This window comes from Syngnathus typhle, linkage group LG7 (assembly GCF_033458585.1).
Source record: "Syngnathus typhle isolate RoL2023-S1 ecotype Sweden linkage group LG7, RoL_Styp_1.0, whole genome shotgun sequence".
In the NCBI taxonomy this organism is placed as follows: domain Eukaryota; kingdom Metazoa; phylum Chordata; class Actinopteri; order Syngnathiformes; family Syngnathidae; genus Syngnathus; species Syngnathus typhle.
In genome coordinates, this window is record NC_083744.1 from 16,748,239 (window position 1) to 16,760,067 (window position 11,829).

Here is an 11,829-nt window from a genome sequence, read left to right on the forward strand (position 1 = left end):
TAGCAATTTATCTGATTTTTGTCGCGGATTTCAAATGACAGCGGCACGTTTTTTTTTTTGTCCTGTCGCCTCTGCCCCGGAAGTCATCATCATGACAAGCCGAATCTGGCTCGCGCGTGCGCACAACTCGGAATCCCCTTGCTGTATCGCGTTATCTACTATTTGGTTGACATTCACTCATTTTATTCTTATTATTATTTATTCTTGTCACGTCTATAACTGCACCCCGATCCTCCTGAGAACACGGTACGCGGCGACACGAATGACTTCATTTGATGGAACATGCCAGGATAAACCCCCCCCCTTCATCTTCATGTCGCAAGGCTAAAACTAGCATTAGCTACAAAAGTAACTCATGGTTGGTGGCGAGCTAATGATAAGATGCTTTGCCTGTAGAATACGCAGTGCAGAATGCTCGGTGAAGATTTTTTGGGGTTGCAAAAGTGACCAGGAAAGTTAAAAACGGTCCTACAAACTAGGGGGTCACAACAGCGCGAGTTACGCCCTGTTTTGGGGTTTAGTCAGCTGTCAAGGTTCCGGTTGTATGTCTTTCAACGCTCTTGCTTTACAGTCGACTGGGAGAATATTATGTCCTAAAGAATTTACGGTTCTTTTTACTATGCCCAATATTGACCAAGGTGATGTTATAGCTAGCTTGTTGGAAAATTAATGAGCACGTTTGCCTCATAGTTCTGAAGTTCTTGGTTCGAACCTGGATGCAATTGCTTGAATAGTTTTTCCGTCTACTACGACTTCACTGTGCTTGTGAAAACGAATTCCTCATTTTGCTGCCATGCAGAATACAGTGTATATATATTTAACAAAAAAGAACAACTCAAATGAATCGGACATCGTTTAACCAACCCAAATCACTTTTGTTTTCCCACGCAGCAATCCATGAACGGCGTCGCTGCGCCATGGCTGCCGTTTCCTGGAAAGAGGCGCTGCTTCTTACTGTTCTGGTGGTGGCGTGCTATTGGAACAGCCTGTCGTGCGGCTTCGTGTTTGACGATGTCTCGGCCATCCTCGACAACAAGGACCTGCGGCCTGCCACGCCGTTGAAGAATCTCTTCCTCAACGACTTTTGGGGTACACCTATGTCAGAGGTATGTCGATCCCCATATCGTCTGTGAAGGGAATGGAAGAAACTCCGTTCAAATCAGGAATTGGGGTTTATTTGAAGGCCATATCACCCAGACCTAAATAAAGCTAAAGTACGTATTTTGGGTCCCCGTTCAGGAACGCAGCCACAAGTCCTACCGGCCGCTAACCGTGCTCACCTTCCGCCTCAACTACCTGCTGAGCGAGCTGAACCCGGCCTCCTACCACCTGTTTAATGTGATCCTCCATGCCGTCTCTTGCCTGATCTTCTTGCGCGTGTGCCGCCTCTTTCTGGACTCCACGTCCGGCCTGGTGGCGGCGCTGCTCTTTGCCGTGCATCCCATCCACACAGAAGCCGTGAGTTGTTCTCAATACTTCAATTTCAGCTCGCCGTCGCAAACTCCCTGGTTATTTCGTTTTGATCCACTACGTTTCACGTTGCTTGTCCTTGGCTGAAATGTCGTTAGCTTAACTTGGGCTCTTTAAAGCTGACAGCGCATGAAAACCGTCATTCAAGCTCAAGCGCCGCTTTCACTCGTAACCTAAAGCCTTCAGTTGATTAACACGGGAGGGATTGTTCACCTGTAAAAGGGGGGTGGTCTGTGTTCAGCCCACCTCCCAGCAATTAGGACTTGTAATTGATCCTGTCCTACATAGACCCGCGTACACAAACAAATGAAAGCAAATCTTTTGCGCCCTCCTTCAATGTCAGCCATTTTGCCTGACAAACCTCGAGTGAGACGGTTATCGTTGTCTAGCATCTCCCGAAAAAGGATCATTTGTTCCTTGTGATGGGCACCACGGCACAATGCTCGCCTTGTGCGTCATTCTCCGCAATATCATTTTATCCCGACCCTGTGCTCGGGCTGTTTTTGTCTCGAAGCAGTTGGCAACAAGACGAACCAAATGATGATTGATTTAAGTCGAAATGTGTGACATAATAAGCTTTGCTGTTGTTGTTTTGGGAGAATCAGACAGATCTCTGTGTTCCACCAAAATCTAATGATGTTGATGACTTCCCAAAACGACAAATCCAGACCTTTGTAATTGGTACGAAGTAATTAAAGCGCCTTTTTTCTCTTGGAATAATCAAACTGCCTAGACACACCAAAGCAGTTTGTTTTTTTGTTGTTGTTTTTTAAGTGACATGACGTGACTTTAAGACTTTAACTTGACATTTGGACACTATACCAACTTCAAAGTTAAGAATATTTTCAGATTGATTTTCATGGGGCTGGTGTGATTCACATTTACAATGGTGCCTTTCTTTTTCATCGCAGTCTTAAGTCTGTAAACAAGACTAATTTTGGTATCAAATAGAAAGCATTGCCAGAGAGAAGGAAAAGCAAAAAGCAAAACGAGTTATTATTAGAATAGAAAATGAATTAAAATCGAGCGTGCTTTTCAGGCTCATGTTTTCAGAAATGTCATCATTGCACGAGCCTTTTCTATGCCTAAAAAGAAAAAAAAGAAAGCCGCTATCATGTGATGCGTCCCGCCCCACACTGGTACGTCCACATGAGGGCACTCAATGTCTCGCCTTCTCACAACATTTCATCTTTCATAAGAGGTGTCCAACGATGAATCTGCTCATTACTCACTCAGAAGAAGCAGTCTCTGTTTTCATACTTTAATCATATTTCCTATTTTTCCTCCCCAAGTGTAACATTCCTTTTATATTTTGTTATGTAAGTCGGCATGTCTATTGTGATTGACACCCGCCGCTCACTTCTTCTCCTTATTTCCATACACGTTTTTTTTTTTTGGCATTAGTTATAAATGTCTCCAACCCTCCCGCCGTTTGTCTTTTAACTTCACATGAGGTATTACTTGAGAAAACTGCCGACAGATCACATATTACAATATTTGACCCCAACCAGGTGACCGGTGTGGTTGGCAGAGCCGAACTCTTGTCGTCAATCTTCCTCCTGGCTGCTTTCTTAGCCTACACCAAATCGACCGCCTCTGACCACTCCATAGGTGAGATCCCCCCCCCCCCCCTCTTTTGTTTCTATCTCCACTCTGTAGCACATCGGTCCGGGGGACGTCTTCAAATTTTGTCTATATGGCATGTTTTTCTATTTGCATGACAGTCAAGAATTGGAAGTATAGTTAATAAGTTTAATTGGTTCCGTGACCAAGATTGTATAGCTCCGATTACTTGAGTGTCATATCGATTTTTCACATTTAAAGGAAAATTGAAAAACCATGATTCCATCCCCAGCAAAGCCGCAAAGCCTAACCCGTATAGCCTCCGAAATGTCAGATTACATCACTCTTGTGTATCGACTGTCATCAGCTCACATGGCCCGCTTATTCAAGAAGCTTCATTACATTATCGAAATCCTTAACAGCCCTTTGGCTATTAAGATCTTTTATCAGAAAATTCCCAAAGCATTTTGAGCACAAGACCCAAACCACACAAGGAAGGGGCAGAGCAGATGTCATCGAACGCAGCATTCTCTCCCCTTTGCTCTCTCGTTACCTAACTTGTCTTTTTTTTTTTTTTTTGCTTTTTAGTCTGGGCGCCCATCGCTCTGACCGTCATGCTGGTGGCGGCGGCGACGCTGTGCAAAGAGCAGGGAATCACCGTGGTCGGCATCTGCTGCGTCTACGAGGTGTTTGTGGCCCAACGGGTAAGGAAGGCCTCCAGGAAAGCGAATAAACCATCAAAGAAGATTTGTCCGTATTTCACAACAGCTGCGAGTGTAGCAAAGCACTCGACATAGAACCATTATTATATTTCACACTAAACAAGAATGATTTCAATGAACATTTTAATCTCTGCTCTGCCAGTTCACTTTACCGGCACTGCTGGACACACTGAAGCAGGCTTTGCAGGGCAAAGGCGCCTTCCCGTACGCCGTCCTCCAAATGTTGCTGAAGCTCATCGTGCTGGTCATCAGCACGCTGCTGCTCGTCATCGTGCGTGTGCAGGTCATCCAGTCGCAGTTGCCCAACTTCACCAGGTAGGCTGGACTTCATTGAGCCCCCACGGCACGTTAGATATGACATGAGAAAGGTTTCACAGCATGCCAGCAAACACAAACGATATGCAGTGACATCACGGACGGCAGTTGGGTCAATATGGATGCAAACTTGTGTGCAGATGAAAGATTAAAACATAAAAAGCTCGCCGACAGCATCAAGTCCTGGAGGTGGTTGCTTGTAATCCTCTTTGATGTCATCCCTCATGTTGAAGACCCCGTCATCCTGTCGCTGTTTTAAAAAGTTTGCCTGCCATCGAATCGGCCATCTCTCCGATAAAATTCCTCAACGGTTCGCCCGACAAGCGCTAAGCCGATAATCCTCAAACTGCCTTCAGGTTCCTTGGGGGCCAGAATTCTTAGGATAAAGCAGGACGAGCCATAACACAGGAACCTGAATTAGGCAGGATTAGGATTAACGTGGCGCAGGCCCAAGCATGTTTTTTTGAGCCACATGTCAAAGTACGTGCGGGTTCCCGACATCTCCCGCATGACTCCAGGACATAACAAGCGCCACTTTTTCAGGTTTGACAACCCGGCGGCCGTCAGCCCGACGCCAACCCGCCAGTTGACCTTCAACTACCTGCTGCCCGTCAACGCTTGGCTATTGCTCAACCCGTCCGAGTTGTGCTGCGACTGGACCATGGGCACCATCCCCTTGGTGGAGTCGGCTCTGGACCGGCGCAACCTGGCCACGCTGCTTTTCTACGTCCTTCTGGGACTGCTGGCGTACCGCAGCATCACCTGCTCGCGCGGCTCCGCGAAGACGGTCGTCATGGTGAGGCGGACCATCGTGCTCGCAGATGTGGCCTCGCTCGATTTATGTTCCTCCATGTTTAGGCCACGCTTGTGCTCGACGTTAGTATAATTTACAGACAACCCCTTCAAGCCGTCCCAGAAAACACGCCTCCCCATCTGCAATTGAATAAACACTCGCGTTTCATCCCAGCCGGTTACATAAATGTGGCATATTAGGTTAATGTTTTGAAAATGTCGGCGTGCCAATCAAAGCACCACGCTGAAATCTAATCAAAGGCGTTGCGCAACAAGCCCTTCCCCTCGACTGTCGGCGAACATTCTCTCAGAGCGCAAACGAGAACAAAAGATCAACTTTAGCGGGGACACGAGTCCACAATGCGTTGTTTTTGAAACAAAAAAAAATGTTGCGCAACGTTCCCATCAGGAGATGGAGCATCCAACTCTCACACTCCTCCTCCCGTCTCTTTTCCAGGCCTTGTCTTTGATCGTCCTGCCCTTCATTCCCGCCTCCAACCTGTTCTTCCCGGTGGGTTTTGTTGTGGCCGAGAGGGTCCTCTATGTCCCCAGCATGGGTTTCTGCGTGCTGGTTGCGCACGGATTCAAGGTGCTCTCACACAAAGGGTAAGCACATGAGACGATTGGCCATTTTGGTTTGGAAAGGATTATACTGGGGGAAGAAAAAAAATAAATAAGAAATCATGCCGCATCACCAGCACGTTGAATTAGTCCAGTTTTCTGGGTTGGATGATCCACCATGACTGGACATATGAAAGATCCTCCAGAACTCCTGCCCGAAAATACAGAAAAGTTGGCCAATTTGGTTTGCTGGTGCTGTTTATGGGCCAGCAATTTCCTCACTATCGCGCAACAAAATATTTTCCTCTCTCGCGTCATCCGTCAAAGTTTGGCGGGATGGAGTTCTTTTCAACCACGTGTCAGTGGGACAAAGTGCGAGCATCGCGAATGTTGTCCTTAAGTTAGCCGACGGCATTTTTGATGCTCTGCGTTGCGTTGTGACCCTCCTGGATGAGTTGTCGCTGTGCTGCCTGGAGAGTTTCTGTTGGCCGCCTGCTCACCGCTGAGTCACGTTTTCTCCATTTGTGCCAAATTTGTTCTCACCGTGGTTTACCGGCACGGGATTTCTGAAAGCTTTCGAAATTACTTACATTTCCTTGACTTGTATTTTGGTTGCCGGGTTATATTTAGTAGGCATTTTTTGGGATTGAGCAGATGTGGTTAAAAAAAAATGCTTTCCCATAAATGAGAATAGCCACATTGAAGTCACTATTTAAAAACAGCATTTTGTGTTTACTTCGATTATCTTTGTATTCCCTTTCAATTTATTTGATGATCTTAACACGTGGGGGGGGAAAAATATTTTTTGGAGGTGGCAAATACCTTGTCATGGCGCTGTGTGTTTATCTATATTCAAATAGGTCATCCAGAGCATGTGAGATTTCCACCTCATGCGGAACGTGGCAGACAAGATCAAATGACTTGAAGGAAAGACAGTGACCCGATTTAACTTTGTTCCTGGAATTTGAAAATTTGAACCGCATTCCATCATTAAAGTCGTCTGTTGTCCGCAATGAAGGGAGCAAGTTGCGACTCTGAAATCCGTAATCGTATCATCTAGTTTTGAAAGCAGGTCCACTGTACTCAGGAGACTGGTGCACTTCTCTCCTCTTGTTTTGCGGAACATTTCCATGACAGAAATATTTGAGAAGCCAACAGAGAGGTCTCACAGGATAGAATAACTCGAGTCTTCGTTTGGGTTCAATTTTGACTGTTGCTAATGCGGTATTTGTACAGGAGCTCTGGCTTCATCCAAAACAAGCTTGTTAAAGTTCATTTGTGCAGTTGATGGAAGGAAGAAGTGTTTCCCTACATTGATAATGGCTTTTATTTTGAAGGTACCTGAAGAAAATTTCATGGCTGATGATTGGCGTCCTGCTGACCACGCATGCCGTCAAGACCTTCAACAGGAACTGGGACTGGGAGTCGGAATATACGCTGTTCACGTCTGCTCTGAAAGTAGGATGGCCCGGATGACGACGAGACTTTCCTTCTTGATTGAGCGAAGTGTTTTTTTTTTTTTTGCAGGTGAACAAGAACAACGCCAAGCTGTGGAACAACGTCGGCCACGCGCTGGAGAACCAAAACGATTACAGCAGAGCGCTGCGCTATTTTCTGCAGGCCACCTACGTGCAGCCGGGTAAGTCGCCGCTAATTATTCGTGTCACGCTCCACTGCAACTCCATATGAATTTACGTTGCCATCTCAGATGACATTGGCGCCCACATGAACGTCGGGAGAACCTACAAGAACTTGAACAAGTCCAAAGAGGCCGAAGACGCCTATTTAATCGCCAAGTCCCTCATGCCGCAGGTAAGCCAGGCGCATCCTACAACTCGGGACAAAAGTCGAATTCGCTCTTGTCTCGGCAGATTATCCCCGGTAAAAAATACGCGACGCGGGTGGCCCCCAACCATCTCAACGTGTACATCAACTTGGCCAATTTGATTCGTTCGAATGAGTCTCGACTGGAGGAAGCCGACCAGCTCTATCGGCAGGCCATCAGCATGAGGCCCGACTTCAAGCAGGCGTACATCAGCAGGCGAGTCTTTGCAGATGGCGGGCCCTGATGAGGGCCACATCAAAATACTATTAAAAAAAAAAAGAATGAATAAATAAGAATGATTATAAATAAATATAAATAAATATATATAAAAATAAATAAGACTAGCTACAACTGTAAAAAAAAAAAAAGTAACCTGAAAAATAATGTTCGTAAATATGGTATTTAAATTTATTCTTAAAGACTGAATGAAAACTGTCTTTCTCTCGTTGACAGAGGGGAGTTGCTGTTACAAATGAACAAGCTCACAGAGGCGCGCGACACGTACCTGCGCGCGCTGGAGCTGGACGGCGCCAACGCCGACCTGTGGTACAACCTGGCCATTGTGCACATCGAAATGAAGGAGCCGTCAGAGGCGTTGCGCAAGTTCGAGCAGGCGCTGCAACTGAGCCCGCGCCACAAGCTGGCGCTCTTCAACTCAGCCCTCCTCATGCAGGAGTCAGGTGAGAGCTCTTCTTTTAGTTCCCGCCAACGCCGATATGCATTGAATTGCATTTCAGTGCAAAACAGTAAAGGGGTTAGAAATAGATAAATGCTCCTTGAAATAAACTAATGGGAATTATTTTGAACCATGCAGCCCTACCAGAAAAACCAGCAGGCGGCGGCACCACCTGCGCCCTGCCTGCCAACGCAATCTGGGCGTTGACGCTAATAATGCGGAACGAGTTTGAATGTCCTCTGAACACGCACGTCACATCTCTGGCTTTTCTCGTTTGACTGACACATAAAACATTTAACGTGATTTAAGGACTGAACGGCAATGGGCTGTGTAAACTCTGTTGCATTGTGTGGCAGCGGCCAGCTAATTCCGGTTTAGTCCGACTGAGGGAAGGATTATTACTGTCGAATTGTGTTTAAACTGCTGCAACAAAGGGAATGAGTCACGGAGATGAAAGGCTGCTTGTTTCCTCGCCGCCGCTCTCACCTCATGTTTGCACTCTGATCAGTCAACTGTCAACTAAATAGCTGGCTTCTGCTCCCTTCTGACAAAACACTCATACCGTTTTTTTCCATGTATAATGCGCCCCCATGTATAATACGCACCCTAAAAATGGCATGTTGATGCTGGAAAAAAGCCTGTACCCGTGTATAATGCGCACCCCAGATTTTAGGACAATAAATTAGTTAAATTTTGCGCATTATACATGGAAAAAAACGGTATGTCGTTCCCCCCCCCCCCCTTGAAATAAGTGGACCTTTTTTTCCCCTCGTAAAATGACGAGGAAAAATAATGCTGTTTTTACAATGTTAAGAAAACAAAAGTTACACGACGACGAAGTGAAATTACTGAGAGAAAAAGGTCTGCCAAATGTATATCTTGTTTTGGTAAAAAAAACATTGTTCATAAAAATCTCAGAAACAACTTTTCCTTAAAAAACTCCCCAAAGTTTTTACATGAGTACTTTTGCCCATGGGAAAAAAAAGACCGCTCTCGCTGTTTTCCTTGACGTTCCAGATGTTCATCTCTAACATCTTCATGTTCTAAACAAATCAAATTTCATTCTGGAATTGTCCCTTTTCTTTGCATGTTTGTCATAGCACTCGCAAGTGCAATTGAAAGGCGGTCAACTTGGAGCCTTGTGTGGCGCTAAGTGGCCTATTGTTAGCATTGTTAGCGCTCGCTACTCCGGATGACAAGACCGATGACTAATGGCAGTTCAGTGGAAGGTTGCTGGCGTGTTCATCATCTTGCCGCGGTTCACTGAAAGTGAATTTCTCACGCTCATTCTGCTCGATCCGCTTCTGTTGATTTACTGCGGAGAGGCGAAGCCTTGATTTGTATAAATTGGCGGCGAGACGGAAGAATACGTGCGAAAAAAAAATTCCCCTTGAAGTATTGCCGTGGCCCGGGACTTTTGAACAACAACGGGGCGTAACCATCTGATAAAAATGAGGACACCCTGTTCGAACGGGGTCACAAATTTCGACACATCAATTTTAACAACACTGCGGTATCCAAGAATAACCTTGAGCCGCCATTTCTGAAGCTTGCGCGTACGACAAAGCAGCAACCAAGCCACAGGCCATTACTCAAACTGAAGTCGGGAATTGTCCAAGTCAAGGGAGCCCTGTATAACTAAGGTCAGTGCCTTTTTGTCCACCACCACCCACCCCCCCCGCTCCCTAGGCCAGCCTAAGTTCTGGCCCGAGGCCAACCGCCGCTTCCTAGCTTACGTGGAGGAGGAGCCGGACGACGCAAACGGCTACTTCAACTTGGGCATGCTCGCCATGGACGCGGAGGAGAACGCGACGGCCGAGCGCTGGATGCACAAAGCCATCGCGCTGCAGTCGGGCTTCCGCTCGGCGCTCTTCAACTTGGCGCTGCTCTATTCGCAGTGGCAGCGCGAGCTGGACGCGCTGCCCGTGCTGGACGAGCTGTTGCGCCACCACCCGGAGCACATCAAGGGCCTCATCCTCAAAGGTGACATCCTCATGAATCACAAAAAGGACACGGCCGGCGCCAAGGCCTGCTTCCAGCGCATCCTCGAGATGGACCCGGGCAACGTGCAGGGCAAGCACAACCTGTGCGTGGTCTACTTTGAGGAGGGAGACCTGCCGAAGGCCGAGCGCTGCCTGGAGGAGACGCTGGCGCTGGCCCCAAACACAGCGTACGTGCGGCGCCATCTGGACATCGTCAGGGGCAAGATGGCGGCCATGAGCGCGGCCGGCCAGCCCCTGGTGGAGGAAGACAAGCCAGCAACGGCGGAGGAGGAAAGGCGGAGTCCCCGCGTTGAGAAGAATGCGTGGAAATCCTCCGCAGAACCTGACCACTCGCAGCTGGATCCGGGCCAGCCCGACACGCGGACTCAGTCCAAGTCCGCCGGGCTGGCGGGCAGCATCGAGCAGAAGCGCGCTGCCGCCTTGAAAAGGCTGGAGGAGATTGAACGCATTTTAAGCGGAGATTGACCACAATTGTTTTTGCCTTTCTTTTTAATTTTTTTTTTTTTTTTAAGAGCTCTGACTATTTTTACACAGAACATTTTTTTCAAAACGACTTTCTCCCCCTTATTATTCACCTTTAGGGGGGGAGGATCGGAAGTGAGCACTGCTGCAAATAGCAGTCGATTCCCTCAAATGCTTCCATAATGAGTTTGAAGCGCAAATATAAACGACAATCCCACAACACTTAAACACCATGTCAAAGTAGTGCAAAGCGAAGCGGCAATTGACTCTACTTAAGATTAAAAGGGAACCGTGGAACGTCGTTAAGGGGAAGTACAAGTTGAGGACCGCAATGCTGAAGGGCCGCTTGTAAATCACGGGAAATTCATCACGCGGTGCAGATTTCGTTTCACGGCAAGTCGTTAAACTTCACTGCCGTGCTTAGCCCGCGTTTAAGAAAAAGGGATCTTCTTTTTCCACCTCATGAAGGTGTCAGTCAGTCAGCATAGGCGGTCGGTCAAGAAGAAGCACAAGTTGTTTTTTTTTAACCTCTGGATGTTTTGTTGCCACGTGACCCGTTTTCTGCACACACTCTTAAGTGGCAGCACAATTCCAGGAAGTGACCACGAGGATGATGAAGGCCCCACCTCTGAAATGGAGCAAAACATCCTCGCCCTGGTCACCGCCCGCTAATCTGTATCGATCTCCCGCCGCGTTTCCTGCCTTCCCGTCGTTGCCATTAGCGCTATTGTTGCTGCCCGTGCTAAGCTAATCCCCCCCCTCCCCCCGTGCAATACAATGTGTGTGCGCAACACTGTCCGTTTATTAGCAGCCCCCGAAAGTGTTCAGAAGATTGTACATTCATTATTTATTATGTTTTTGGTATGCAAACTAACTGCATCACTTGCGTGTCATCACTGTCGTCGCTGTTCAAACGGTACTATTATTTTCTGCCTTGCCAAGTGACTTGTTTTATTTTTTTTTAAATTTCAAATTCTTTTTGTGATTCATTTCCATTGGTGGTGGTTGAATAAAATGAGACAACAGCTTGGCTGCTCCTGTTGTGTTGTATATTACAAAACAGTAGACAGGTCTTTTTTTAAAAATAGCACTTAGTTGAGCCTCACTTGGAACTAATTCGAAAATGTTGAAATCCCACCAAAATAACGACTGAACTATGCTTGATACCCTGCCAATGGATCGTAATGTGCGCCATTATACTTGAGTGATTTATTTGTTTTATCTTGGTGCGTGTCTTATCTTTTTGTCTTCCCGTCTCAGTTTGTGTGTGTCAAGTAAATGCCGAGTGATTTAAACACTTGGCCTCCAGCGAGGCCAACGACAAGCACCGACTGGCAGGGGCCTCTTATTTTACGTTCATTTTTGTCCAGCTGCTTTCCATCTTTTTTTGACTATCAATCACATGACTATCGTGCCTGCGTAATTTCTTGCGAGATAATG

General features: G+C 46.9%; 1 protein-coding gene across 2 annotated transcripts; it reads left to right on the forward strand.

Moving 5' to 3' along the window:
* Positions 1-85: 85 nt before the first annotated feature.
* tmtc3 (transmembrane O-mannosyltransferase targeting cadherins 3) lies at positions 86-11,419 on the forward strand. 2 transcript variants are annotated; one of them, XM_061283144.1, is made up of 14 exons: positions 86-246; positions 892-1,106; positions 1,240-1,458; positions 2,982-3,081; positions 3,622-3,737; positions 3,898-4,070; positions 4,614-4,866; positions 5,320-5,468; positions 6,761-6,881; positions 6,951-7,062; positions 7,132-7,235; positions 7,295-7,464; positions 7,702-7,928; positions 9,614-11,419. In XM_061283144.1, the coding sequence occupies exons 2-14, from the start codon at positions 918-920 to the stop codon at positions 10,390-10,392; spliced, it is 2,712 nt and encodes a 903-aa protein (XP_061139128.1). In that variant the 5' UTR covers positions 86-246; positions 892-917; the 3' UTR covers positions 10,393-11,419. The 2 variants fall into 2 exon arrangements, with proteins under 2 accessions (XP_061139128.1, XP_061139127.1); XM_061283143.1 differs by lacking the exon at positions 86-246 and adding an exon at positions 319-638.
* The last annotated feature ends 410 nt before the right edge of the window (positions 11,420-11,829 follow it).

Excerpts from the sequence above, each read along its gene's own strand:
- tmtc3 (XM_061283143.1), top strand. The coding sequence starts at position 545 with ATGTCTTTCAACGCTCTTGCTTTACAGTCGACTGGGAGAATATTATGT. Across the intron at positions 3,738-3,897 it reads AGGTGTTTGTGGCCCAACGG|TTCACTTTACCGGCACTGCT; the intron begins GTAAGGAAGGCC and ends CTGCTCTGCCAG. Across the intron at positions 7,236-7,294 it reads CCAAGTCCCTCATGCCGCAG|ATTATCCCCGGTAAAAAATA; the intron begins GTAAGCCAGGCG and ends TTGTCTCGGCAG.